This window comes from Lycium barbarum, chromosome 1 (genome assembly GCF_019175385.1).
Source record: "Lycium barbarum isolate Lr01 chromosome 1, ASM1917538v2, whole genome shotgun sequence".
Lineage (NCBI taxonomy): Eukaryota > Viridiplantae > Streptophyta > Magnoliopsida > Solanales > Solanaceae > Lycium > Lycium barbarum.
The window spans coordinates 154,034,340-154,059,689 of record NC_083337.1 but is presented as its reverse complement, the minus strand read 5'-3'; the positions used below and the strand labels follow the sequence as shown (position 1 = coordinate 154,059,689).

The following is a 25,350-nucleotide window of genomic DNA, read 5'->3' as shown; positions in this document are numbered from 1 at the left end:
AATTAAATCTAAGCCTTTGATAGTAATATGGGACACTTGCTATCCATCCAAAGTAAGAACCTGAATTTGACTGCTTTAATTTTGCTAGTCATAACATACATATGGACATAATAAACAGTAAATAAATGAAAATTTTGTCCTATAAATGCACGCACCTATGCATAACCCACTGACCGGCCTCTCATATATCACTCATCAGTCATCATAAGGGATTGAATGCAACAAATGTTGAAGCTATTAAAAGTACTGCGTATAAAATCCTGAACTGGGCACTTAGACGTACGTAGTCACTATCCAACAGAATTATCAATAGTAATAAAGGCTCTTTCAAAATGTACCTACGTACCATGTAAGAGATCACGAACTTATAAATCACTACTCCTATAAAAGGAAAGTAAAAAGAAGTTGGTGCAAGTACTAGCTGGTACTCACCAACTAGCTCCAATTCATCTATAAAACAAAAAAATGTGTAACTACACACCCGCGCATCAACAAAATAAAGCCAAATCAATTATAATTAAATAGTACCAACAAGAATTAATATTTTAATTTCTCCGAGGATGGAATTGTATCTCAAAGAGAATGATTCTAAGCTAATTAATTTTGCCAAGTTTTATGATTTTTAAAGTGATCATGTTCACTAGAAGTAGTAGTACTAACAAGACCAGCAATGTTGAAAATGTCATCAGTATGAGAGAGAGGTCTTAAACCCAAGAAATCCTTGGTCATATCCTCATTGATTGTTCTGTTGAAGTACTGATCATCATCTTTCTTTGAATTCAAATTGTTAAATCCACCGAATAATATTGCATCTTCAAACGTTGACCCTTCAAACCCAGTAGTAGCATTAGCAAAATTAGAAAAAGAAGTTGTCATCATGCCAGTGCCACCACTTATATTTGCAGGCCCAGTAGTGTTCAGCTCTTCACGTGAGGACAGATTCTGATCAGTTTGTTTGGTAGTAGCAACAGACACGTGAGTATTGCGGGGTATTTGTCTCATCAGCATGTCTGGGCCTGTGTTTGCTGAGACAGCACTTGCTTTGTTACTAATTGTAGCACCCAACTGACCTGCCTTCTGCAACAATACAGTTGCAGAAATGTGTGACAAGACCGCAGATTCTCCTGTTGAATTGTAGGGTGTTGCTATTGATGTTGGTCCTGCTGCGGTTGAAGACATAATTAGATAAATAAAAATGTAGTATTTCTGACAACTTAATCTTTGACATGAGTTTAATCATAAACAATTAAGGGGTCGTTTGGTTAGGGCTTTGGAAGATTTAATTAATTTCCAGATAAAAATCAACAGTAAATTATAAGTACAATGTTTGGTTTGAGCTTTTAGGAGATTGAATCTCCACATAGAAAACAAACTTTAACTTGTATAACGTTTGGACGTTGCTCTTCTCTTTTTGTTTTTCATATAGAAAAGTAATACATGCGTGTTATGTGAGAATTTTTATATTATTTTATGCAAGAGTAAAATCTGAAACAAGAATTTGGTATTGGTAATACATGGATTAAAAATAATAAAATGACAAAACTAACCCTCATAGTAGTTTGAACATTTATACTTTGCTTAAAATGTATTCAAATATATTAAATTATACAACTATATTGTATACTAATTTGTAATATATCAAACGAAGCAAAAAATAATAATATCAAATCATATAATTAAATAATTAAAAAATATGATCTGTGAAATAAACTTTTAAATGAGACGGTAAAAAGTTAAGTTCATTACCTCCAAGATTAGGGTTTGGGTTCTGATGAAGATTAAAATCTTTGTGGCTCTGCGAGTATTCTTGGTCTAACTTAGTAGTTTGGAAGATTGATGATGAGCTAAAGTTATGGGGTGGTGGAGGGCCAGGACCAGCTCCAGCAAATGGTTGGCAATTAGTCATTAGCCATGGAGGAATCTCAATATGTCTGAAATTATCACTTGGCTGCTCTTTTTTCATGGAAAATGTAGCTGGTGGAAGCTGGTCATGGTTGCTAAAGTACTGGGGTTGTTGGAACTGGAGGTTCATTTGAGACGGGAACATTGTTGGATTTCCAGTTATTGCTCTTGCGCTCTCTACAGCTAAAGTATCGCAGAAAGCTCTGTGTGTGATGAAACTATCTCGTCTGATATACAAGAAAACAAGAAGATTAAAGTTATAATAAAGTAATGAACAGAAAAAGGAAAAAAAGGACACTATCGCATCGTCACAAAAATTCACAAACGAACTTGCATATTCCAAAAAACATGGCTTAATACTTCAAGCACAAAAGATAAATGGCCAATAGTTGTTTTTGTCCCCTTATGGGAATGCATGGGTGAAAATATGATACTGATATCATGTTAATTACATTATGTAATAATTCCAGACCACAATAATCACTTTACACGCCTAGGCACATAGACCCCAAATAATCACAAAAAGATGAACTCAAAATTCAAAAGCAGAAACAGTAGATGCACTGACTCGTAGTATATGATTAGTCTAAAAAAGTTTGATGGAATCGTGTTCGTGTTCATACTCCTGTAGCCAAAAAATGTTTTTGGTCCTTAAGTAATGTCAATGTAAAAAAATTTAACACTACCAAGTCATCTTTACATTTATACTAATGCGTTTGAACGTAAATTTGATTGAAATTTAAAAAAGAGTTTCTAAAGTTAAAGTTGAAAAATTGTAGTATTTGAAATATCGAAATTGTGCTTTGGACATGAATTTCACTTATAAATAGTTGAAGTTTTGTGAGAAAAAAATTTGAAAAACTTATCTTCAAAAAATCAGTCCAGTTTATAATGAGATAATATTTTGAAAAAACAAAAGAAGAAAACCTATACATCCAAACGGCTTCCAGGTAATTTGTCTTATTTTCAAGTATTATTCTATTGTTACATACCTTGAGAAAAGGGTACCGCATTCACATTTGTATTCTTTAGTGCCACAGGTCTTGGAGTGAGCTTTGCAATCAGATTGAACTGCATAACGCTTAGAGCATTTCTCACACTTCCACTTCTTCTCACCATGCTTCCTGCTAAAATGCTTTTTAATTCCAGTAAGGTCCCCTAATGCCCTAGATGGGTCATGGTGCACACAGTTTGACTCTGGACAAACATACACCTTCTTTCTCACAACTTCATTATTATTTTCTCTCTTCTTCAGCTTCCATGGCAAATTATGCCCTCTTCTGTGGAGTTGTAGATTTTGGTCTCTTTGAAACCCTTTGTTACAGATTTCACAAAAGAATCTGTTGGTTGCAACTAGTGTCTTGGGTGATAAAGCTATCACTTCTGCTTCTGGATCTGTACCAAAAATCAATCAGATGAGCATTAATTAAAAAGTTTAAGTTATTATATACATCGTTAGTGGAAAGAATTTTTTTTATAATTTTTATTTTTTTTCGTAATCACCCTAATGATATCTATAGGTAAAACTCTTTAAAATGTAAATTTTATAATCGGAAAATAATGCAAGTTAATTACTCACTAAATGACTTGATAATATCAAAATCCATATGCTGATGGTGTATATAACTAAACATGAGTTTTACTTCTGTATACTTACGGTCTAAAACAACAAGTAAATACATGCCCATAATAGGTGGAATTAGTAACCGGAAAATATATAAGACAGGACATAATAGCTAGGTTGTGCAAAACTTTTTCAAAAAGAAAAACTGAATAGTTTGCTAGACAAAACTAATTGAGATTAAAAAAAAAAAAGTATTTAATGATCAATACAGCAGTATACCTGGGTTGCCTGTTTGGTTTCTCTTTTTCCTGATTTGTTGTGGTGGATTTTGATTTTGGGGTGTAATTAAGCGCTGAAGTGGATAGAAGCTGGCTCCAGCAGTATCATTATTCATGTTGCAAGAAGATAAACTTGCAGCTTCACCAGATGCACTAGTTAAACTGGACATGTTTGTTGAATAACTTGAATCATCAAAGCCCTTTTGCCTTCTTCTGTTGCTAATAATATAAGCAGCTAACCAACTATCAAAGTCCTGATGACTCTTTTCTGCTTACAAATAGAACAAAAAAGTTATTGAGAATTAAGAGGAAATGTTTGCTAGATCTAAACATAAAACAAAAACCTAGAAAAAGCTAAACCATAGTAGGTGAACAGATAGACAATATACATATAGAAGAAAAAATCTAGTTCCTCTTTGAAATTGTTTGAACCTTCAACTGCATGCCTCCTCCTACTGCTAGTTTAATTTCTTCTTTCCTTTGGCATCAACCCAACAAACAAGGTAGTAGTAGTTTTTTTTTTTTTTTTGCAAACCAAAAAGAAACAAAATGAGAAGGAGAGAAGGGAAAAAACTTCAGAGAGGTAAGAGATGTGGATGAGAAGGCCTCTCTCTCCACACCCTATGGCTAAGTCTCTGACGTGCTCCTTCTGTCTTTTCTTTTGTTCTCTTCCCTGCTGAAATATCTCAATCTTTCTTTATCATATCCTATTATAGTATGTATATTGCCCTTTCAATAATGTTCAAACTTTGTTTTAAAATTTATAAAACTTTTTCCTAATTGCACCAACTTTTCCATTCTCTCATAATAAAGTAGCTCAAAAAATCAAACATACAGTACTCATCTAAAAGGAGAGTTTGCTTTCTATTTGACAAGTGTTGAAAGAGACTGAGAAAGACAAAGGAAGGATCGGAGATGGAGACGTTGAAAGCATATACTTCCTCCGTTTCACTTGATATTTGGTATTTTGATTTAGCATGAAATTTTAAAAAAAAATCTTTCTTATAATTTAAAATAAGTATGAAAATTTATGTAATTATAATCATGATGAAAAGAGAAATCTAAAATTATCATCAAAAGTGCACCATGTAAATTGGTCACCTGAAAAGGACTAGTACAGCAGCATGATCATTGGTAGGAGTAGACCCCTCTGCTAATTAATGCAAGCTTTATTAATTTACAGTGACATGCATGATTGAGTCATTGATTAATATTTCTAACCGACATGCATGATCTTGCCCCTAAAAGCTTACAATTTTAAATTTCCTTCTTTTATGTCTAGCTTTTCATTTCATTTTGTTATCATTCAGCCTTAACTACTTTTCTAACAGTGAAGAAAGTTTGTGACATTCTGCACTGATTTGTATAATTAACTCAGCTTACTCCTTTTCCTCGTCCCACAGCAGGGTTAAGATTGAAGAAAAGCCAGTAGCTGACTTTTTTTCTTTGATATCCATTTTGATGATAGACTAATTTGAATTCGTGTTCAAAGTCTAATTTAGATATAAAATGCGCAATGAAAGGCGAGTCTATATTCCCAAAGTTTGACGAACCTGATATCTCTGATTGAAGATAAGTTTATAATAACATCACGCATGTATATATTCTTCTAGTTTTGAAACACGGTGATAGTAATTATATATTCACTTCAGTTAAGAACTTCTTTGTCCATCAAATTGACTTTCCTTGATCTAATCCTACTTTCACAGCAAAAGAAAAAAAGAATAAGGATAAGATTAGATTTTACAAATATATCCTGTTATTCCATTTGATTAATATGTTACAAAATATAAAATAATCTTCGAGTTTAATTAAAGCTCTTGCCTTTAATTTATTTTCAATTCAAACATGCAATAAAAGTGTTATTGTAAAAAATTGATAAAACTGTTGTCTTTTTTGACTTCTTTGCATTAGAATAAACCCACATATATCATTTTCATTCGATAGATTATTATTTGCAATTGTCCACTTTTGAGTTTTTCTTAATTATTTATTCAAGAGGCCAAAAAGGAAAAAAAGATGTGGCGGCTTATTATGGAAAGACAAGTCTGCATTGACCAAGTGATGAACAATTAATATTCCTCTATTTAGTGAAAATCCATCATATGTGCAGTGGCATATGTGTATGGGCACTGGATGTACAAATGCACAAAGGCATAATGCACGGTAATTAAAGAAGGAAAAAAAAAGAAATGCACGGTAATGAGGTCATACGTCCTTAACAAACAATCAGACTTTAAAGAAACCTTTTGAGTTTTGAATTCTGATACAAAAGAAAGAAAGTAATTTTATTCACCTATATATTTTTATTAATGTAATGACCATATAATTAATAAGCTAATAAATAACTATACTAGTGGTTTTCGGTTTGTCATTATCTAGTTTATTCCTTAATAATTTAGTTTCGGAAATGGGATATTGGTCACAACAAAGTCTGACAACATGCACTCCCAACTCAGCTCCCATTTTAAAACAGTAGTCACTCATTAAACTTTTTGCAAAAGGAACTAGTTTCGCAATATGAAAGAAGAGCACATGAACTATGAGGAAAAACACTGGTGTGAGCTGTGAGCAGAGGCGAATTGATCAGAACTTAAATTTTATTGGTTAAATATTCAAGATTTGTAGCGTCGAACGATCATTATATATTTAAAATTATGGTTTCAGATATATATGTATATACATTTTTTAATGAATCCTCTAGGCGGGGTGCCTAGGACTAGTAAAGAGAAGAGTAGAAGCAAGGGGGCTAGACTGATTAAGTGATAGATGGTGTTAAGTTCAGATATATTATTTGTTGCAGTTTTGATGAATTTTTATATATGCATAAATTTATGTTTTACGTTAATTTATGTTTTACTTTATGTTTTACGTTGGAAATACTAAGTTCAAATGAATCCAATATTGCAAACACGGCATCTACCTCTGGCTGCTAGAATTTAATTAATTAGCGTTTGCTGAAGTTCAATATTGGATGTAAAATACAGTCAAATAAGTAAATAGAATTGGATGTATCAGGTGTTGAGTATATTCGTAGTGGTGAACTGGTGATGTAAGATAATTCTGTTGTGAGTTCACGAGGAGGCAAACGTAAAGCAGTGGGTCCATTATATTCCAAAATAATTCAGTACCTACCAACACCTTATATATAATATAAGTTGTATACATATAATATGATCGTATATATGCATGACAGCAATGAGATAAGAAAGAAATCAATTAAGGAGAAGGCTTATTAAGTGCTAGATGGCGTTAAATTTAGCAAGAGAGGACACATTTTTGTCTGTTTATTTACATGTACAAGTTTAATACATCTCGTACGTGTGAACTTCATTATTTTATTAAGGAAATTGAGTGAAAATATTTAATTAGATAACGGGTGATGGTGAAACTTTGATTCCGGATCTTTTATGTTTGGCTATCATATCAATCAAGAAATTCGTACAAAACATGAAAACCGTGTAAGGGCGTGTTTGGTAGGATAAAAAAGTTTTTTTTTTTTTTACTGAAACATAAGTGATTTTTCACTATTTTGTGCTGATTTTGGTAGGTACATAAAAAATTAAAAGCATAAATGTGAGGGATAAATTCTGAAACTTAACATCAAACCTACTTAGTACAGTATCTAAATCCTAATCACGGTGAGTGCATATTTTACTGAGGACATTATAGTTATATGTATTCTTTCTACCCTAATTTATGTGATACTTTTTCTTTTTTAATTAGTCTAAAAAAAATAACATCTTCCAATATTTAGTAGTACTAATAATTTAATTTTAAACTTCTTATTTTATTTTTAATGAGATGATTTTATAACCAGACAAAAATTTATGACTCATTTTAGATTATAAATTTCAAAAGTCTTCATTTAATTCTTAAACTCTGATCAAACAACTTCATATAAATTAATACAGACGGAATACAACTCAAGGATGAGATGAGAGACAAAAGAAAGAACAAAATTGAAAGCCAGTGGGAAAATGCCTATAATGTTTTCTTCTTTTCTGTATAGTCAGAAAGTACAAACACTGATTGAAGAGGAAAATTCTACTCACAACTTGAGGGAAGCTGCAATGGAGTGACGGCCTGTCTGATTTGGACGCATGAGTGACTCGTCCGTGACCAGACAATACACATAGCCCCTCTATGGGCCCATGGCTCTTGTTAAGGAATACGTAACTGCATAATTTTATTTTACAATATCAGTGCGAGTGATAGTAGCAATGTGCTTCATGCATATGGTAATCTAATTCATTTTGTTGGAAAAGTCGTGATAATGAAGCTTTGGCGATTCAAAAAGCAATTCATTTTGCGGCGGAGTAAGGATGGAAGAATATAAAGATATTGTTAGACTCATCAACTATGACTTCTATGCTTAATTGGAGAATAGCTCCCTCTTGAGATATAATTACCGTGTGAGAAGACATCTGATATCTCAGATATTATCTAAATTAATGATATATAGAGACGTGCTAATATTTGTAGCTATAGATTAGCTAAATTAAACTTTACCATTATTTCGAGAAGTCTCTTGGGTTGAAAACTTCCCAATTTGGGTTGTAAAAGAGGACTCCTTCTAACTGCTTTGTATAACTGAATAGTTTTTTATGAATGCATATTAGTTCTGGTAAGAAAAGAAAAATAGTAACATATTACTTCCTCTTTTCACTTAATAGTATGACACTCTTTTATGTTCTAAAAAGATTGTTCCAAAAAGAATAACATTATTATACATTTAGAAACAATTTAATTACAAATTTCAAAACAAAAAAAAAAATCTTAAATTATGTAACCAATCAAACATCTTCATAATACGAAAATGAAGGTATTCTTCTCCAATTCACCGACTCAAGTGACAAAATGCAATTGGCTTTTAAATTATAAATTGATAGTATAACAACGTATATAAATTGAACGTGATAATATGCAACGACACACACGCACAATGGCCCCCTCGTGGTACCCATGCTCACGGGAAGTCAGAAAGGCATAAGCCCATATTACAATCAATATCAGGATAGTTCCCACTCTTGTTTAACCAAAAACTTATCGCTATTGTTCCGATTTTATTGAAGGGACATCCCTTTCAGCAAAGCTGAAGAAATTTGGGCAATCTGGCAAAGGCCCATGTTCTTGCCGTACTGTTTTGAGTTTGACTTTTCGGGTGGCAAATTTCTCATTTTCTAGCTAGGACCCCTAGCAACGTCGGTACTTCACTATAGGTTCCTCCTTTCTTTTTATCTTCTTTTAATTTTACTAATAACAGTGTTAGCCACTTCCATGGTGTCCGAGTTGGTTGAGCAAGGATCTTCCAATGGTCCTGGGTTCGATATAACATGCATGTGTTTCTTGATCAAGCTCGTCTGCACAAGACTTGCCTAGTGCAGTTTACATCTCATGTGTGATTTATAGGCTATTATACTGGAGCGGCGTGTACCAAAGGATAGTGGCTATAAGTTACTTTGTTACCAAAATAAAATAATAGTGTTAAAAAATATCTTAGAGAATTGAATCACATAATTGATAATTGCAGTCAATTGTCTTAGGTATTTTAGTGAGATGAGACTCCGCAAGGCAATGGACTGTCCAACCTTGGGACGAAAAAGACACAGGAAAGCGACTCTATCACAAATAAAAACTCCACCATATAGCAAATATCTACTCACAGTTAACTTTTATCGTTTCACTAAGGAAATTGTTCATTAATTGTGACTTATTCTACAATGTGGGGTCAAGGGGGATAAAGTGTACGCAGACCTTACTCCCACCTTGGAAGGTAGGAAGGCTGCTTCCGAAAGACCCTCAGCTCAAGAGAAAACAAGACAAAAGAGTCAGATAAGGACAAGCATATCAGAGCAATGCAAAAATGAGAAATAACAAGAGCGAAGAAGTCAGGATAAAAACAACCTGGAAAGACAAGACCAAAGCAGAAATCAAAGGACAATAAACGATAAAGCAAAACTATGACCACTAGTGCGAAAGAATAAGTAACACTACCTACTAGCCTTCTATCCTAATCTGAATCCTTCACAATCTCCTATCTAAGGTCATATCATCGGTAAACTGAAACTGCGTCATGTCCTGTCTAATCACCTCTCCCCAATACTTTTTTGGCCCACCTCTACCTCTCTTGAAACCGTTCATAGCCAACTTATGACTTATTATTATTATTTTAAAAAAGATAACTGTGGATATAAAAAAATCTAGTAATTACTTAGTGTATAATCATATTTTAATAACTGGATTTATAAGTAATAACTGTTCTTTAAATTTTGACAATTTTTAATGCATCATCAACAAGGAACAACCACTGAAGCAAATGATAAAGGGGAATTTACTCCGTATAACTTAGGCCACTGGATCATTTAAAGTGAATGGTAGAAAACTTCAAGCTCACACACAATTGCAATAATATACATCCAACGATATATGTTGCTGCTGTAATTTTAAGAAATTCTAAGATCCATCTTAAGAATGTCATTTGTGCAGTATTTCCATCATTAATAAAAGAGACATAAAAACACACAAGTAGAAAACATATTTACATATCTGAAATGGGATTATAAATAGAAATTTACACAGCAGCAAGTACATATATACACTAAAAATTTGGATCATCTATTAACCTTCACGATAAAGATCATAGCTGTAAACAAACTACATAGGACAGCAGAAAGGAGGGTGAATAGTAAGAGGCGCGGAAGAAGGCCAAACATATCATGATAACAAAAAGCGAACCACAGGCAACCAAAACCCCCCTTGAGATTACAAAATCACTGCCAACAAGTAAAGACTAAAGAGGATAATAGGAGAAGGAATAAACGGAGAGGAAAACTGAGCATACAAAAATGAGGCAAAGGTAAATTTATAAACCAAGGGCTCCAAGATTATATTGGTGCTTCCCCATAACTTTTGGCCTAGTGTGCAACCACAAACTACTGTTGCTTGCACTCTGGAGGACGTTCACCACCCCATTGACCTTACCGAGCTTGTGCTCTGCCACTCTTCTCTTTGTGAAGGGCATGTGAAACATACACTTGCCTATCATTGATGAGTGCACCATTTAACTTATCTATGGCACTTTGAGCAGATTCATCGTTGTCAAATTGTACAAAACCATAGCACTTTGACTGGCCATTAGAGTCAGTAACTACCTTGCAAGAAAGAATGTCACCAAAGCTTGAAAAGGTGTCATGTAAAGCTTTGCTGTCAATTGACCTGTCCAAATTCCTGACAAATAAATTTGCTGTTCGACTCTTAGGAAAAGTGGGATCACTGTAAGAGTGCTTCACCCTAATGGACTTTCCGTTAACAGGTGTGTAGTCCAACATCTCCATTGCCTTTGCAGCATCCTGAGGGTTGCTGTAGTTGACGAAGCCATAACCAAGGGATCTCCGAGTGCAAAGGTCCCTACAAAGCCTAACCGAAACAACCTGACCCGCTTGGTTAAACAGCTCGTACAGCTGTGTATCAGTCACATTGAAGTCTAAGTCGCCTACGTACAGAGACATTGGCTTGAACTGGTTCTGAACACCACCAGGAGCAGCTGTGGAGGTGGCGCCACCAGTAGCTGTGGCTGCTGCCACACCATTTACTTGCGCCACTGAACCCCGATGCTGCACCTGAACCTGCACCATAAGTATCCTCAGAACCTTCTAGAACAACAAAGATTAGACTTCCACAGAAGATTCCAAAATAAAAATGATACCCTTTTTTTCCTTTTTAGTTCCATCTCCTCTTGTTATTGATAAGCAATAAGGAAAAACTCTAGAAGAGTAAAATGGAGGAGAGGGAAGGGTAAAATGGAGATCGAAATCGCCGGAGAATAGATCTGAAAGAAAATGAAGAGAATTCTTTTCAATTTTTTAGGGTAGAGAAAACTGCATGGCAAGGAAACTAGTTGAAGCACTTTGTAGAAGCAGGCAAAACAAATGTCACCTTCTTTTCAGGCTTCTCCTCTTCTTCTTCTTCTACCCCATCATAATCACAGGCATATTCATCTTCTTCATCATCCACACTGTCACAGTCGTTATCATCTTCTTCATCATCATCATCAACATCATCATCATCATCATCGTCTTCTTCAATATTGTCATGCCCCTTTACATGTCTACTAATATTACATTCCATATACATATCACCATAGTCTTCGTCAATATAGTCACGCCCCTTTACATGTCTACTAATCATACCACATTCCCATCGCATAGCATCCTCGTATGCGTCCATATCAAATTCCATATATATAGAGTCATCCTCTTCAGCCTCACCAGTAAACCACAACACTGCATCAGGGATTATTTTGTCCCGAATTGTTGAGCTACGAATGGAAGCAGAAAATATAACATCACATTTACTCTTCTAATTCAAACAATAGTAAAAAGTGGAATTTGAAAGGACAAAGATCTAAATAAAAGTGAATTGACACTAAAAGCACAATCCAAGCAAAGAAGAAGTGATCTACAGACCCAATTTCATAATCATCTTCTTGCATATGATACTGGGGTCCTCCAACCTATCAGAAATACATTCGGCTTAATTATGACAGCAGATGAAAAGTTAGTACATTTAACAGTAAATGAATAAAGTCGAAGTTTAGGTACCAGTGGCGGTTTGAAAAAATGGAAAAAACTTTCACAATCCACTGGCCTGATCATGGTTTTAGCACTTTTTAACCTCCTATCTGGATTGCATTTTACGGTCTTCTTTGTCAAGCATTTTCCTGGAAACCATTCAATATCCGTCCTGCAAGTCCCACACATCAAACAAACCAATACAAAAAGGATCACAAAATATCAAACCAAAATAATACGACAGCAGAATTTACCCTGTTGTGTTTTTCGGCATAGCCTTATTTATTCTTTTGTGACAGGTCTTTGTCAATACAGAATTCTTGAAAAAAGGATTTGTATCAAAGAAGAAATCCAGCTTAAAACCCTTTGGATGATCAACCCTGCACCACTTGATATCCTTAAGGAATTTTAAAGCTTCTTTATCTCGTTTTGAGACGTAGATCTACAACAGAGTGATTTGCAGTCAGTTCAATCATCAATGTATTACTGCAGGAAACAATGATCACTTTGGTCATTTACCTCATCTTCGTATTTTGCGAAGGACTTCAATGCAGTCAGCCAGAAGTTGGGAACACCTTTTTCTGTACCAAAAGTTCACAACAACAAGATTAAAGCCCATCTGCTATTAATTCTGTATGAATGTAAGAAAGAGCATGTCACAGTTTTACCATCTCCTGTCCCCTTATTATCACTGTGATCCACAGGAGCTAAATCAACACCTTTCACTTCAACAACACCATTTACAATTTCATATCTCTGCGAAAGAAACCAGAAAATGATTAATCGGGATGGATATCCAAAGAAAGTTGAGTCAAAATAACTGCAAGGTTACTAACTTCCACAAAATAGAAGTATTTCTTCCTTCTCTACTTCCCTATCTGTCTTTTTCTTTTTCTTAAATATTTGGGGTGGGGATTGGGGAGTGGCTAGGTGAGCAGATATGTTGTCAAGACACATGCAGATGCAGAACAAGTTGAGTTATCCTTTTCACCTTAGGGTACAATGATTCATGCAGCTTCTCATATTTAGCTTCAAGTACAGCTTTCTCCTCCGAATATAAAGCTTTCAGCGCATCACGTTGACTCTACAAAAAGAAAATTCTGTCAATCTCTCTTTCTTCCTTTTGCAAGAGCACTTAATAACTACACAATCTATTGGATGATCTAATACAGGCAACAGAATAAGGACCAAAAACTTGGCACTGAAAATAAGGACTTATAAGTAAAACAAATTAATCATTAGAATGAGAATTTATTCATGTACAAACGTAGTCATGCAAATTAAATATCATTTGTTGGGTCGGGGGGAGACGGGGAGGAAAGAATGGCCTAATAACAGTCTGTCTCCTCCAGAAATACAGTCATTATATAGGGCTTGATCAACCTAGCTTTTATAACAGACTGAATTCAGAGCCATGTTACTCGGACTCTTCATTTTCGGTGCCGCACCCGTGTCGACACGACATGGGTGTGCGTGTGGGTGTGGGATCTGTACCCGATCTAGTCAACCGATTTTGGATACTTTGACCAAAATCGACGTAGAAATTCTAGACAGATTCAATGATTTCTTTAATCAAAACTAAAGCTAAGGTGAAATTGAAGAAAATGGAATACCGTGTATATAAAAATTTCTATGTCACTCTGTTTCCTTTTATCTCCTTTGGGGATTCTCCTCTTGATCAATATTTTTTCCTCAAGTTTTCCACATAATATTCCATAATTTAGGTTTTATAACTCTGTTTTTAGATATTTGAATTTTTTTAGCCGAATCCCCGCACTCGTATCCATAACTGGATCCGTATCCCCGAAACTTAAAATTTAGATCATGAAGGATCCGACATCTAGATCCGCACCCGTATCGGACACCCGCACCCGAGTCCGAGTAACTTAGATTCAGAGAGGTATAAACCAACACATATGACCCATAAGACCAGGAAAAGGAGAAGGTTGATCAGTTTTCTTCTTTCCTCCCTGATCCCCCTCTTAATTTAGCGAATATAGCTTAATATTTGCTCCAATTACTTACGTCAACACGAGGAAAACACAAAAGGCCGGAAACAGTAAGCAAATTAACTAAGACATAATTTATCCAACACATATACACAATAACTATGAAATTTAAATATGATGTAGGAGTGTCAAGTGGGCGGGCTGTGTTGAATTAGAGCGGGTCAAAAATGACTTTGGTTGAGATGGGCTGGGTCAACATGGAGTAAACAATGGATCATGTCCTAACCCACTCCACTCTTACCAAGTATTAATTTTTTTTGTTTGTTTTCTTATAATTTGTTTAATTACCAAACAAAACTAACGAAACTTTCCCTTTTTTTGGCTAATCCTTTTTTAATAAATTTTGACAAGAGCCCCATGGGTCGATCTCAGCTACATATTTAGCCCAAATCAGCCCAACTTAGATGGGTTGATTTTGGAAGGGTAAAATGGGCTGAGTTAATCAATGCGCGGGTTATTAACCCGCCCACCCAAACTTGGGAGGTTTGCGAGTCATGTTTTCATGACTAGTATTGCCACCCACTTTCCTCAAACCACATATTTTTACAAGGACTGCGATACAGAAAGAAGTAAAAGAGTAAGCTTCTGCGCGCTGACATTAAATGAAAGACCCAAGCTTCTGCGCGCTGACATTAAATGAAAGACCCAGGAGAAATAATACATATACACACACAAAACACGCACAAACACATGATGTGGAACAAAACTGATTTGCACGTATAAAAATTGGGAGCTTCGGTGAGGACAACGGAGAATTATGGAGAGATGCGATATGTTCTAAATATGACGAAGAGGGCCTCGGAGTCCTAAAGTTGTTCCTATGCCTGCTAAGCTGGCTGTATGGAAGCATATTAGTGAGCTCTGGCCAGAATTCCAACAATATTTTACTTTGAGTGTTGGAAATGGGTGTAAGATCAGATTTTGGATAGCTTATTGGATTGGTGAAGGAATATTAATGGATAAATTCCCTGTACTGTATAATTTAGCAGAAGACAAACATAGCTTGTTCAATGAATGTTATACTGATAAAGGATGGAAAATAAAGTTCAGAAGACACTTCAATGACTGAGAGTTGGAAGATATTAGCCTATTATTAACATTTACTGGAACCCATAACTGTGGATGTTAATAGGAATGACTCTCAGAACTGGTTGCAAGCAAACAATGGAAAATTTTCAGTTAAGCGCTGCGACAATGCTCTTCAAAAACAAGCCATTGATTGGGATAGCGATTGGCCGGGGAAGATGCTGTCGAAAATGAAAGCTCCTCGAAAAGTGGCATGTTTTGGTTGGACTACAGCTCTACTGCCTGTTTAACACAGGAAAGCCTACAGAGAAGGGGCAACCATTGCAGGCAAAAATAGCAGATTTGGGCTCTCTTTCTGAACCTTTTTGGCGTGCATCGAGTGAAGCCTAAAGATGTAAAAGGTGCTTTGAGAAGCTGGAAAAATCAGAGGATAGAAAGAAGCAAGCAGCAGATCTGGAAGATATTCCCTTGAGCATCTTGTGGACTATCTGGTTGGAAAAGAATGAATATTATTTTGAAGGGAAATACAGCAACACCTTTCTTTTGTCAAAACAGATGTCTACTAAACTTGCATATTTGGTGTCTATGATAGATAATATGACTCAGTATATTATTTTTTTACAAATATCTGTAGTGAATACTGATGGCAGAGATCAATACTTTGTAATCTTACTTTTTCGGTACTTTTGCTGCTTTGCAGTACCTTCTTGGTACTCTATTAATGAAATCTACTGTACTGTATCAAAAAGAAATTGGGAAGGAAAAGTCCGCGCCAAAAAGGAAAAAGAAGCAACAACAAATTTTTTCAAGGAAACTGAGTAATAGTATTATTCCCTCCTTTCCAATTAATTAAAAATTCTTCATTTGGGATGTATAAAATATTTGACACAATTCTGTTAATACTATTCTTCAGTGGAATTTCAACAACGCCATTTACTATTTCATATCTCTACGAAGAAGCCAGAAAATGATTAACCAGGACGGATAGCCAAAGAAATTTGAGTCAAAACAGCTGCAAGGTTACTAACTTATACAAAACAGATGTATTTCTTCCTTCTCTACTTTCCTATATCTTTCTTTTTCTTTTTCTTTTTCATTTGGGGTGGGTATTGGGGAGTGGCTGGGGGAGCAGATATTGTTGTGTCAAGATACATGCAGAACAAGTTTAATTATCCTTCACCTTTGTGTCCAACGATTTATGCAGCTTCTCATAACCAGCTTTAAGTACAGCCTTCTCCTCCGATAATAAAGCTTTCAGCGCACCAGGTTGACCCTACAAACAGAAAATTCTGTCAAGCTCTCTTTCTTCCTTTTGCAAGAGGAGTTAAAATCTACACAATATATTGGATTATCTAATACAGGCAACAGAATGTGACATGCAAATCCAAGGACCAAAAAGTTGGCATTGAAAATAAGGACTCGTAAGCAAATTAATCATTAGAATGAGGATTGATTCATGCACAGATGTAGTCATGCAAATTATATATCATTTGCTGGGTAGGTGGGAGAATGGCCTAATAACAGTGCGTCTCCTTCAGAAATACAGTCATTATATACGGCTTCATCAACCTAACTTTATAACCATTGAATTCAAAGAGAGTACGCCAACATATGTCACATAGCATCTTCTTCCAGTACGACTAATATCACATCTTAACTCAATGTCGATCAAACAACATCACATTAATTGATATAATATGAATACAACAACAACATAGGCACTGTATTCCCACAAGTGGGGTCTGGGGAGGGTAGAGTGTATGCAGACAGAGGCAAATTTAGGGACTTCTAGTACATGGGTGCACTACTAAAAAAAAGAAAAAAAGAGAGAAAAAAATGTATTAAGTGGGAATTGATCCCTATTCCTCTTGGTAAATAACTCAATCTTCAACCAAGTGCAGAATTCAGCTTTCTTGGAGCACGGGTGCCAGCAGTTAATATTATGCCAATTTTAGAAAGTATGTAAATAAAATATCTAATTTTACGAAGAAACCATGGGTTCGGGTGCCTCATAATCTACTATATAAATTTGCCCATGTACGCAGACCTTAACCCTACCTTTGTGGGATAGAGAGGTTGTTTCTGATAGACCCTCGGCACAACAACGCATAACCAAAACAGACAACAGGTAAGGGTAACAAAGTGAACAGATAAACACAGTCAATGAAGCAACGGGTAACAATTGAAACATATGAATAATAACCTGAAGATTTCTCAAAGCCTCCACGTGCTTCCTAACTCGTGGTGACAATTTCTTAAGTCTAGTCAAGGGATCCCCATCCAACTTCCGAATCTTTTCCTACACATTTCCAAAAGAAAAGAAATTACTACAATGAACAAGAAAGCCAAGTGAAATATTTAAACTAAAACAGAATGAACCGGAACAAAAGCACCAAAAAAAATAATACTCCCTCTGCTTCAATTTATGTGAACCTGTGGGCACAAAGTTTAAGAAAGAAGATAAAACTTTTAAAACTTGTGGTTTAAAACAAGTCATAGAAACTTGTATGCCTATAAATCATTACAAAAGTGATTTTGTTTCCAAATTTAGAAAGGGGTCATTCTTTTTGGCATTGACTAAAAAGGAAATAGCTTCACATAAATTGAAACAGACGGAGTATAAAAAAGAACCAACCTTCCGTTCAAGCTCCAACTCAGCACGATATTCAGCATACGAAGCTACATAGAATTAAGACAAATAAGAATCACTTGGAGCCAAAAGCCATAGAGGAATATATGTGCGTTTGTTCGAGGGTGTGTTCAGTATGGAAATGTTTTCCAATTTTCTCATGATCGGTTGGTCAAAATTTTAAGAAAACATTTTATCAAGGAAAATAAGTTCATTAAAACTGAGGAAAATGACTTCCTAACGAAAGTAGGGCAAACAAGTTCCACAAGTGACATTCCGCATTGATTGTCTCCACCCCACCCTCAAATGCACTTCATCATCACCCCCACCAACACCCCACCCCCAGGGGCGGATTTAATAAAGGGACCGGAGGGTGAACACCCTCGGCAAAATATTACAGTGTATACATAGGATAGATTTTCAGTCTTTATGTACATATATCAACTTTTGAACACCCTGAACAAATGCAATACGTTAGCTCAAGTGGTCCAGAGTATTCAGAATTGTCTCTAGCGTCCTAGGTTCGATTTCCATTGACAACATTATTTTTTATATTTAGCTTTTATTGTTTTTCCGAACCCCCTAAAAGAAAATCTTGGATCCTCCATTGTCTACCCCATAGTATTTGTCTAGATTATATACAAATGTTTTTAGAATAATATTTTTTGTTTATGTACCAAACACACACAAAACACAAAAAAAGAGTTAAAGAAACCCACTTATTTTCCTAGAAAGCATTTCCTTCAAACCGAAAACACCTTGAGAGACACAAAAGAAAACTGAAAACATTCTTTATACAAACACATCAATGTAAAGGAATTTTTAAAAATGTATATATGTAAAGAGGTTAGGGATTTACCAACGGCATCAGCCGTGAAGGGATAAAGATTGGACTGATATATGTCCCAATTGTTACTCATACTGAAATGTGATGATGAAAGGGAAACCCTATGTCTGCAAAATATATATATAAACAACCCTAGAGGAAGACTGGAAAAGGCGGGAAAATTCCAATGATATTTTCAAAAAGATATTATGTCTGAGGTAGTGGACCCATATTACGTCACGTCGTGTGAATCTAAACTACACGAGCTGAAATGAATTCAAGCTTGTACTATGTGCAGTGACACGGGTACCTAGCCGTTCGTTGAGTTGCTGAGAAATGAAAAAATTAACATTGGAGTTCCTTAGGTGATTTCTAAGTTTGAAGCTTAAAAAAGGCTATTTAAGATTTGATAGGAAGTTACCAAAAACAAAAGAAGATTTGATAGGAAGTTGCGGGATTTAGGCCAATTATATTTTATTTCTTTCATTTCATTTAAGATTTGAAGCTGGATATGACCACAATTTGATTATCTACTTTTAATAACTAGAATTATATTGTATCAAATGTTCTTTAAATTCTCAAATATTTAAAACAGCAGCTACAAATAACGACCATTGGAGCAGATATTGGTACCTAAATCACAATTAACCTAAGCGACAATAGTTTGGGGACTTTACTCCTGCACTATTTTCATCATTAATTAAGAAAAGTAGATACACACGTGGGAAATATATCTACATAACTTGAAAAGGGATTATAGAAAAATATTTACACGGCAGCTAGTACATATATACAAAGTTGGATCATGTATAAACCTTTGGGATAAGCAATCATAGTTGTATCAATCTACATAGACGACTGCAGAAAAAGGAGCGATGGTGGGTGGGGGGTAGCAAGGACACTAGCAAAAAGGGTCCACCATTTCATGGTAAGAAAAGCAAACCACAGAATCAAAAAACCGCAGCCATGACAAATCACATCAAAACATAATACGCGGAAAAGAATGATGGAAAAAGGAGTGGACGGAAAGGGAAAATGTGTACAAAAAAATTGGCTAAGGCAAATTTATCAACCAAGGGTTCCGAGACTGCTGTTTCCCACTTGCTTGTGACCTAGCATGCAACCACAAACTACTCTTGCTTGCACTCTCTAGGACATTCACCACCCTGCTAACCTTCTCCAGCTTGTGACTCTGGCACTCTCCTACAATTTTGTCAAATCAATCCGCTGTTCATCAAGTCTAAGAAAATGAAAGGACACCAGACGGAAGTGCCACAGATATGTTCATATCACCTTTGGTCCTCAAGGCTGAAACGACAATAGAACAAAGAAAATCGACAGACAGAAACTATCAGCATCCAAAAACAAAGGGAGACAGTTGAATCACCTTGTAGAAGCAGGCAAAAGATATATCTCACCTTATTTTCACACTTCTCTTCTTCATCCTCATCTTCATCTTCCGTATCTTCAGAGTCATCGTTTTCAGCAAGCTCACCAGTGAACCATGACACTGCATGAGGGATTATTTTGTCCCTGATTGTTGAGCTGTAAAAGGAAGCACAAAACACAACATCATATTCACACTTCTAATCCAAACATAGGCAACTTATGATGCGTAGAACCAAACGGGGAATTTGTCCGGACAAAGATCTAAATAAACAAACCCAATTTCATAATCTTGTTCCATTTGATGCTGGAGTTTTTCAACCTGTAAGGAATACATTCAATTTAGTTATGACATCAGTAATAAAATAAAAAAAGTAAGTACTGTATACTCAACAGTAAATGAATAAAGTCTTCTAAGTTGTGGAACCTACAGTATCATTGTCTATATCATAGCCATCATCTTCAGGTACTTGTGGCGGTTTGAAAAAGTTGAAGAAACTTTCACAGTCCTCAATCCTAATTTCGGGCTTGGCATTTTTTAATCCTTTCTTTTGCCTCTTCTTTAAAATCTTCCGCGTCAAGCATTTTCCTGGATACCATTCAATATCCGTCCTGCAACACATCCCATATCAAACAAACCAACAAAAATAGGAACATAATATATTACACCAAAATAAAAACACAGCAGAAGCTACCCTATTGCTTTCTCCAGTATGGGTTCATCATCACCAATCATGTGATAGGTCTTTGTCAATACTGGATTCTTGAAAAAGGGGTTTGTATCAAAGAAGAATTCAAGCTTAAAACCCTTTGGATCATCGACTCTGCACCACTTGATATCCTTGAGGAATTCTAAAGCTTCTTCATCATCCTCTGAGATCTATAGCAGAGTGATTTGCAGTTAGCTTAATGAATGGAACTTAAAAGCAAGAAACAATGATAACTTTGGCTATTTACCTCCTCTGCCAATATCTCATTATTCTGCATAGCAATCAGCCAGAAGTTGGGAATGCCTTTCTCAGTACCTAAATTTCACAAGAAGAAAATTAAAGCCCTTCTGCAATTAATTCACACATATGTAAGAAAAAACCGGTCAAAGTTTACCATCTCCTGTCCCTTTATTGTCACCCCGGTCCACAGGATCCACATTGACACCTTCCACTTCAACAACGCCATTTACTATTTCATATCTCTGTTAAAAAACAACAAAATGATTAATCAAGCAAGGACATATCCAGTCAAAAATGCTGCGAAGTTATTAACTTCTACATTTCTTCTAATTTTAATTTCCTATATCTTCTTTTTTTCTTTTTTTGGGGTTGGGAGCAGATTTCATTGTCAAGATACATGCAGATGTGGAACAAGTTAAATAAACTTTTCACCTTTGTGTACAACGGTTCATACAGCTTCTGGTATTTAACTTCAAGTGCAGCCTTCTCCTCCAAAAACTTAGCTTGCAGTTCATCATGTTGACCCTACAAACAGAAAATTCTGTCAAGCTCTCTTCTACCTTTTGTAAGAGCAATTAAGATCTAACATAGTGGAAGAGTCAATACAGCCACATGAAAATGCAAATCCAAGGACCCAAAAGTTTGAAAAGGGGAACTTACAACTAGCAAATTAATCATTAGAATGAGAACTTATTCATTTACAAACATACCAATTGTAGAAGTAGGATTTTTGGCAAGCAATAAGCACTTAATAATACAATTCATGTTACTAGTCACTCCAGTTAAATATCATTTGTTGGGACTGGTTGAGGGGGGAACCAAAGCATGGCCAGATAACTGCGTGAGTCCTCTAGAACTGCAGTCATATATACCATACAGCAAGAGTCTGTTTCTCAATGGCCACAACTTATACCAAGTGAAATGTCAATAGAAATCAATAGATGAATATTGTATCTATAGACACGGCCACACTCATCATCTCTGTGAGACTATTCTTCTACAAGCAAGCATAACACATACCTGGTCAAACGTCAACAGAACATCAAGCATGACTAAGTATAGAACCTTCCCAACTGTCGGATTCTAAAATATACAGTTACACACACCAGTTTGTGCATATCCTCTTTGAATACTCAAGCCTTCCATGACCTAAAAGATAGCTGATAAATAATGTCACTTCGTCTGATTAGAGATATTTTCTGGAATCTTCCTTTTGGAAAGAGATTGACAATTCCAACACCTATAGGGAAAGAGATTGACAATTCAAACACCTATAGTGATATTGCTTTTTAATTTCTTAAGGCTGGTCGCTGGAAAAGCATGTCTCTGTGTTCTAATCTTGTTCCTCAAATCAATGCACTAACCAGAGTTCTTGTCTTGGAAAGAGTCAAAGAGGTATGCATGTATTTTAAAAACCCGTGCAAATAAAAGGCTAAGGGAAGGAATGTCAGGGAGAAATATCCTATAATATTCTGGTTATTCAGCCCTCGACCCAGAAGAAAGCCAACTGAGGCAACTGTTTGTGCTTATTCCAGCATATAACATTCGATTTATACTCTGGACGTGTAACCAAAGCACAAAACTTTAAACTGTCGACAACACTTTAGTATCATAGTATGGCTCACAAAATAGTTGCTTCAACACCTTGTGGCATCATTATGCTACCTATGTTGGTGGGAGGTAGCAGGTACCTCACAGAATTAGTTGAGGTGCACGCAAGCTAGCTTGGACACCACGGTTATACAACAACAACAACATAACTGAACACCACGGTTATAAAAATAAAATAAAATAAGAGATTAAATTCAAAGAGAGGAATAAGTCAACATATATGACCAAGAAGACCAGCAAAAAAGAAAGCTGGTCAGTTTTCTTCTTTCCTCCCTGACAACCCCCCCCCCCCCCCCCCCCCCTCTCTCTCTTAAATGAGAGATATAGTCTTTGCTTCAATTACTTAATTTGACAAGAGGATATCAACAATGCCACTTCAATATGGTTTCCACCTTCCTAGCGCCACATATTTTCACAAGGACCATAATACAGAAAAAAAGCAAAGAGCAAGCTTCTGCCATGCTGATCTTAAGTGAAAGATGGAAGAAAAATAATATGCGCACACATGCATATATGAAATGTAATAAACAATGATGTAGAACAGAAGACTGAGTAGCACGTATAAGGATTGAGAAAGAAAAGTTCAACGATAGCAAAGCACTGCGGGAAAAAAAAAAAAAAAAAAAAAAGAAGCAATAATAGAATTTTCCAAGTGAACACCGATGCAAAGAGAAAAAATGAATTTTCCATGGGAACTGATGAAAAACATTATCCCTTCCATTTCAATTTATAAGACACTCTTTTCATTTTGGATTGTTCCAAAATATTTGACACAATTATGTAAGTAGTACTAATCTTCTATACAACTTTCACCACTTTCATATTTTCAAATTAATTATCTGATCAAACTTTATCTTCGATGCGATGTTTTCTCCATTATACTAACTTTTCTTCTACCATATAAAATGAAACAGATAAAGACGGAGCGATATGAATAATAAACCTGAAGTTCTCTCAAAGCATCAACGCGCTTCCTAACTTGTGGTGACAAAGTCTCAAGTATGTCCGAGTTCTCCAAAGCCAAATTCTGAAGCGTATTCTACACATTTCCAAAATAAACCAAATAAAAAAAAATTAAACGAAAATATGACGAACAAGAAAAAAAAAAAAAAAACGAAAGAGAGAGAGAGGACCAAACCTTGAGTGCATTTACCAAGCCAGCACGATCCTCAGCACTCAAAGCTATGGAGAATGATGACATTAAAGATAAAAAAGAATGAATTAGAACAAAAGCATTGATATTATTGGGCATGATCAAAGGGGTTAGGGAATTAAATTTAAATTACCGGCGGCTGCGGCAGGGAGGGAGGTATGGAGATCGGAATCTAACTGATCTTTCTTCGAATTGCTCATATTCAATTATGACGAAACAATTGGATATGTAATCAATGTGATCGAATGGAAAGATACGTAAACAACCCTAGAGAGAGAGAGTGGAAATCAGGAGGAAAAGGAGGGAACTCCAATGATTTTTTCAAAGATTATATACTTATGTATGGGATTGTTAAAAGCCCATATTCCGTTACGTAGTGAAGTATTGAGAAGTTCTTTTCTTTTCTCTCTTTCCAAAGTCCAAAAACAATTAGTGAATTAGATGGGGGGGTTATTACTCCCTCCCGATAAAAAAAAAAAAATAAAAAAAAAATCCTCATTTGCACACCGCTTAAGAAAATATTAACTTCTAGACAAAATTGAATAATTTGACTAAAATACCCCTAATTAAATAGGCATTGGGATTTGATCATATAACACTTAATAGGGGCAAATATGAAAAAATAAGGTTAATTCTTTCTTGATTTGTTAAGCGGACTCTTTTTTTTTATCCAAGAAAAAAAGGCTAAGTGGACTTTTTTTTTTATCTGGAGGGAGTAATTGTTACTTCCTCCGTTCCAAAATAAGTGTCTCTTTTAGCTCATGCACATCCTTTAAGAAATTGCTCACTCCTAAAAAATTAGTAGTGTTTTTACCAATTTATCTCTAATTAATGCTTAGAAAAAGAAAAGTTATTTAATAATTCTTGATAATAAATAAGAGTAAGTTTGGAAGAATATAATTAATTTCTTCTTGAAATACTAAAGTGACACTTATTTTGGAATAAAGTAAAAAAACCTAGAAGGATACTTATTTTGGAATGGAGGGAGTACCATATGATATAAATCTACGTGCAAGTCATTACTATTAGATACGTAATTTGGTAATTAAACATTCAATAGATATGAAGTTGTTTGTTCAACTCAAAATAAAATTTTCTCATCAAACAATTCAATTCCTATTATGATCCAATCTCAAATTAGTACATTGTTATGCGTATGTCACTTTATTATTCCGGATCATTTCATTCTTATATTAGTAAATATAGTACTCCCTCCTCCTAATTTATGTAATGTTTTTTGCTTTTCGAGAGTCAATTTGACTAAATATTATAGCTAAATTTGATTAAATTAACTCAATTTTTAAGATTAAAATGTATATCTTTGAAAACTACATGAATAGTATATTAAGTTGCAACTTTTCATATATTGATTTGGTTATAAAATACATCTTAAAATATTAGTCAAAGTTCATACAGTTTGAATCTCGAAAAGCGAATGACAGG

At 35.1% G+C, this 25,350-nt stretch overlaps 2 protein-coding genes across 8 annotated transcripts; both read right to left on the bottom strand.

Annotated features, from left to right (window-relative positions):
- Window positions 1-488: 488 nt before the first annotated feature.
- Window positions 489-4,497, bottom strand: LOC132645562 (protein indeterminate-domain 11). 3 transcript variants are annotated; one of them, XM_060362602.1, is made up of 5 exons: window positions 4,134-4,497; window positions 3,746-4,012; window positions 2,895-3,297; window positions 1,747-2,129; window positions 489-1,163 (listed from the first exon to the last, which is right to left on the bottom strand). In XM_060362602.1, exons 2-5 carry the CDS (start codon window positions 3,912-3,914, stop codon window positions 598-600), a joined length of 1,521 nt encoding a protein of 506 aa, XP_060218585.1. In that variant the 5' UTR covers window positions 3,915-4,012; window positions 4,134-4,497; the 3' UTR covers window positions 489-597. The 3 variants fall into 3 exon arrangements, with proteins under 3 accessions (XP_060218585.1, XP_060218595.1, XP_060218603.1); XM_060362612.1 differs by having other exon boundaries at window positions 4,177-4,497; XM_060362620.1 differs by having other exon boundaries at window positions 489-1,160; window positions 4,134-4,496.
- A 5,793-nt stretch (window positions 4,498-10,290) lies between these two features.
- LOC132645541 (nucleosome assembly protein 1;4-like) lies at window positions 10,291-24,293 on the bottom strand. Of its 5 annotated transcripts, none has more exons than XM_060362581.1 (13): window positions 18,841-19,183; window positions 17,988-18,031; window positions 17,556-17,651; window positions 16,533-16,625; window positions 13,309-13,401; window positions 12,986-13,073; window positions 12,837-12,898; window positions 12,572-12,759; window positions 12,348-12,489; window positions 12,213-12,259; window positions 11,683-12,064; window positions 11,453-11,575; window positions 11,236-11,372 (listed from the first exon to the last, which is right to left on the bottom strand). In XM_060362581.1, the coding sequence occupies exons 1-12, from the start codon at window positions 18,899-18,901 to the stop codon at window positions 11,486-11,488; spliced, it is 1,386 nt and encodes a 461-aa protein (XP_060218564.1). In that variant the 5' UTR covers window positions 18,902-19,183; the 3' UTR covers window positions 11,236-11,372; window positions 11,453-11,485. The 5 variants fall into 5 exon arrangements, 3 of the variants coding, with proteins under 3 accessions (XP_060218547.1, XP_060218555.1, XP_060218564.1); XR_009584129.1 differs by lacking the exons at window positions 11,236-11,372; window positions 11,453-11,575; window positions 11,683-12,064; ... (6 more) ...; window positions 16,533-16,625; window positions 17,556-17,651 and adding exons at window positions 20,101-20,115; window positions 20,226-20,352; window positions 20,472-20,515; ... (6 more) ...; window positions 23,893-23,936; window positions 24,041-24,293 and having other exon boundaries at window positions 17,987-18,031; window positions 18,841-20,010; XM_060362564.1 differs by lacking the exon at window positions 11,453-11,575 and having other exon boundaries at window positions 10,291-11,372; window positions 18,841-19,176.
- Window positions 24,294-25,350: the final 1,057 nt, after the last annotated feature.

What these genes read in the sequence shown, in the direction of transcription:
- LOC132645541 (XM_060362564.1), bottom strand. Translation starts at nt 18,901, where the DNA reads ATGAGTAACAATTGGGACATATATCAGTCCAATCTTTATCCCTTCACG. An exon ending in ATAAATCGTTGGACACAAAG is followed by an intron (nt 13,402 to 16,532) that starts GTGAAGGATAAT and finishes TTCTTTTTGTAG; the next exon opens with AGTCAACGTGATGCGCTGAA. An exon ending in ATTTTTTCAAACCGCCACTG is followed by an intron (nt 12,260 to 12,347) that starts GTACCTAAACTT and finishes TATTTCTGATAG; the next exon opens with GTTGGAGGACCCCAGTATCA.
- LOC132645562 (XM_060362602.1), bottom strand. Translation starts at nt 3,914, where the DNA reads ATGTCCAGTTTAACTAGTGCATCTGGTGAAGCTGCAAGTTTATCTTCT. An exon ending in TGCGGTACCCTTTTCTCAAG is followed by an intron (nt 2,130 to 2,894) that starts GTATGTAACAAT and finishes CTTGTATATCAG; the next exon opens with ACGAGATAGTTTCATCACAC. An exon ending in CCCAAACCCTAATCTTGGAG is followed by an intron (nt 1,164 to 1,746) that starts GTAATGAACTTA and finishes CTTCAACCGCAG; the next exon opens with CAGGACCAACATCAATAGCA.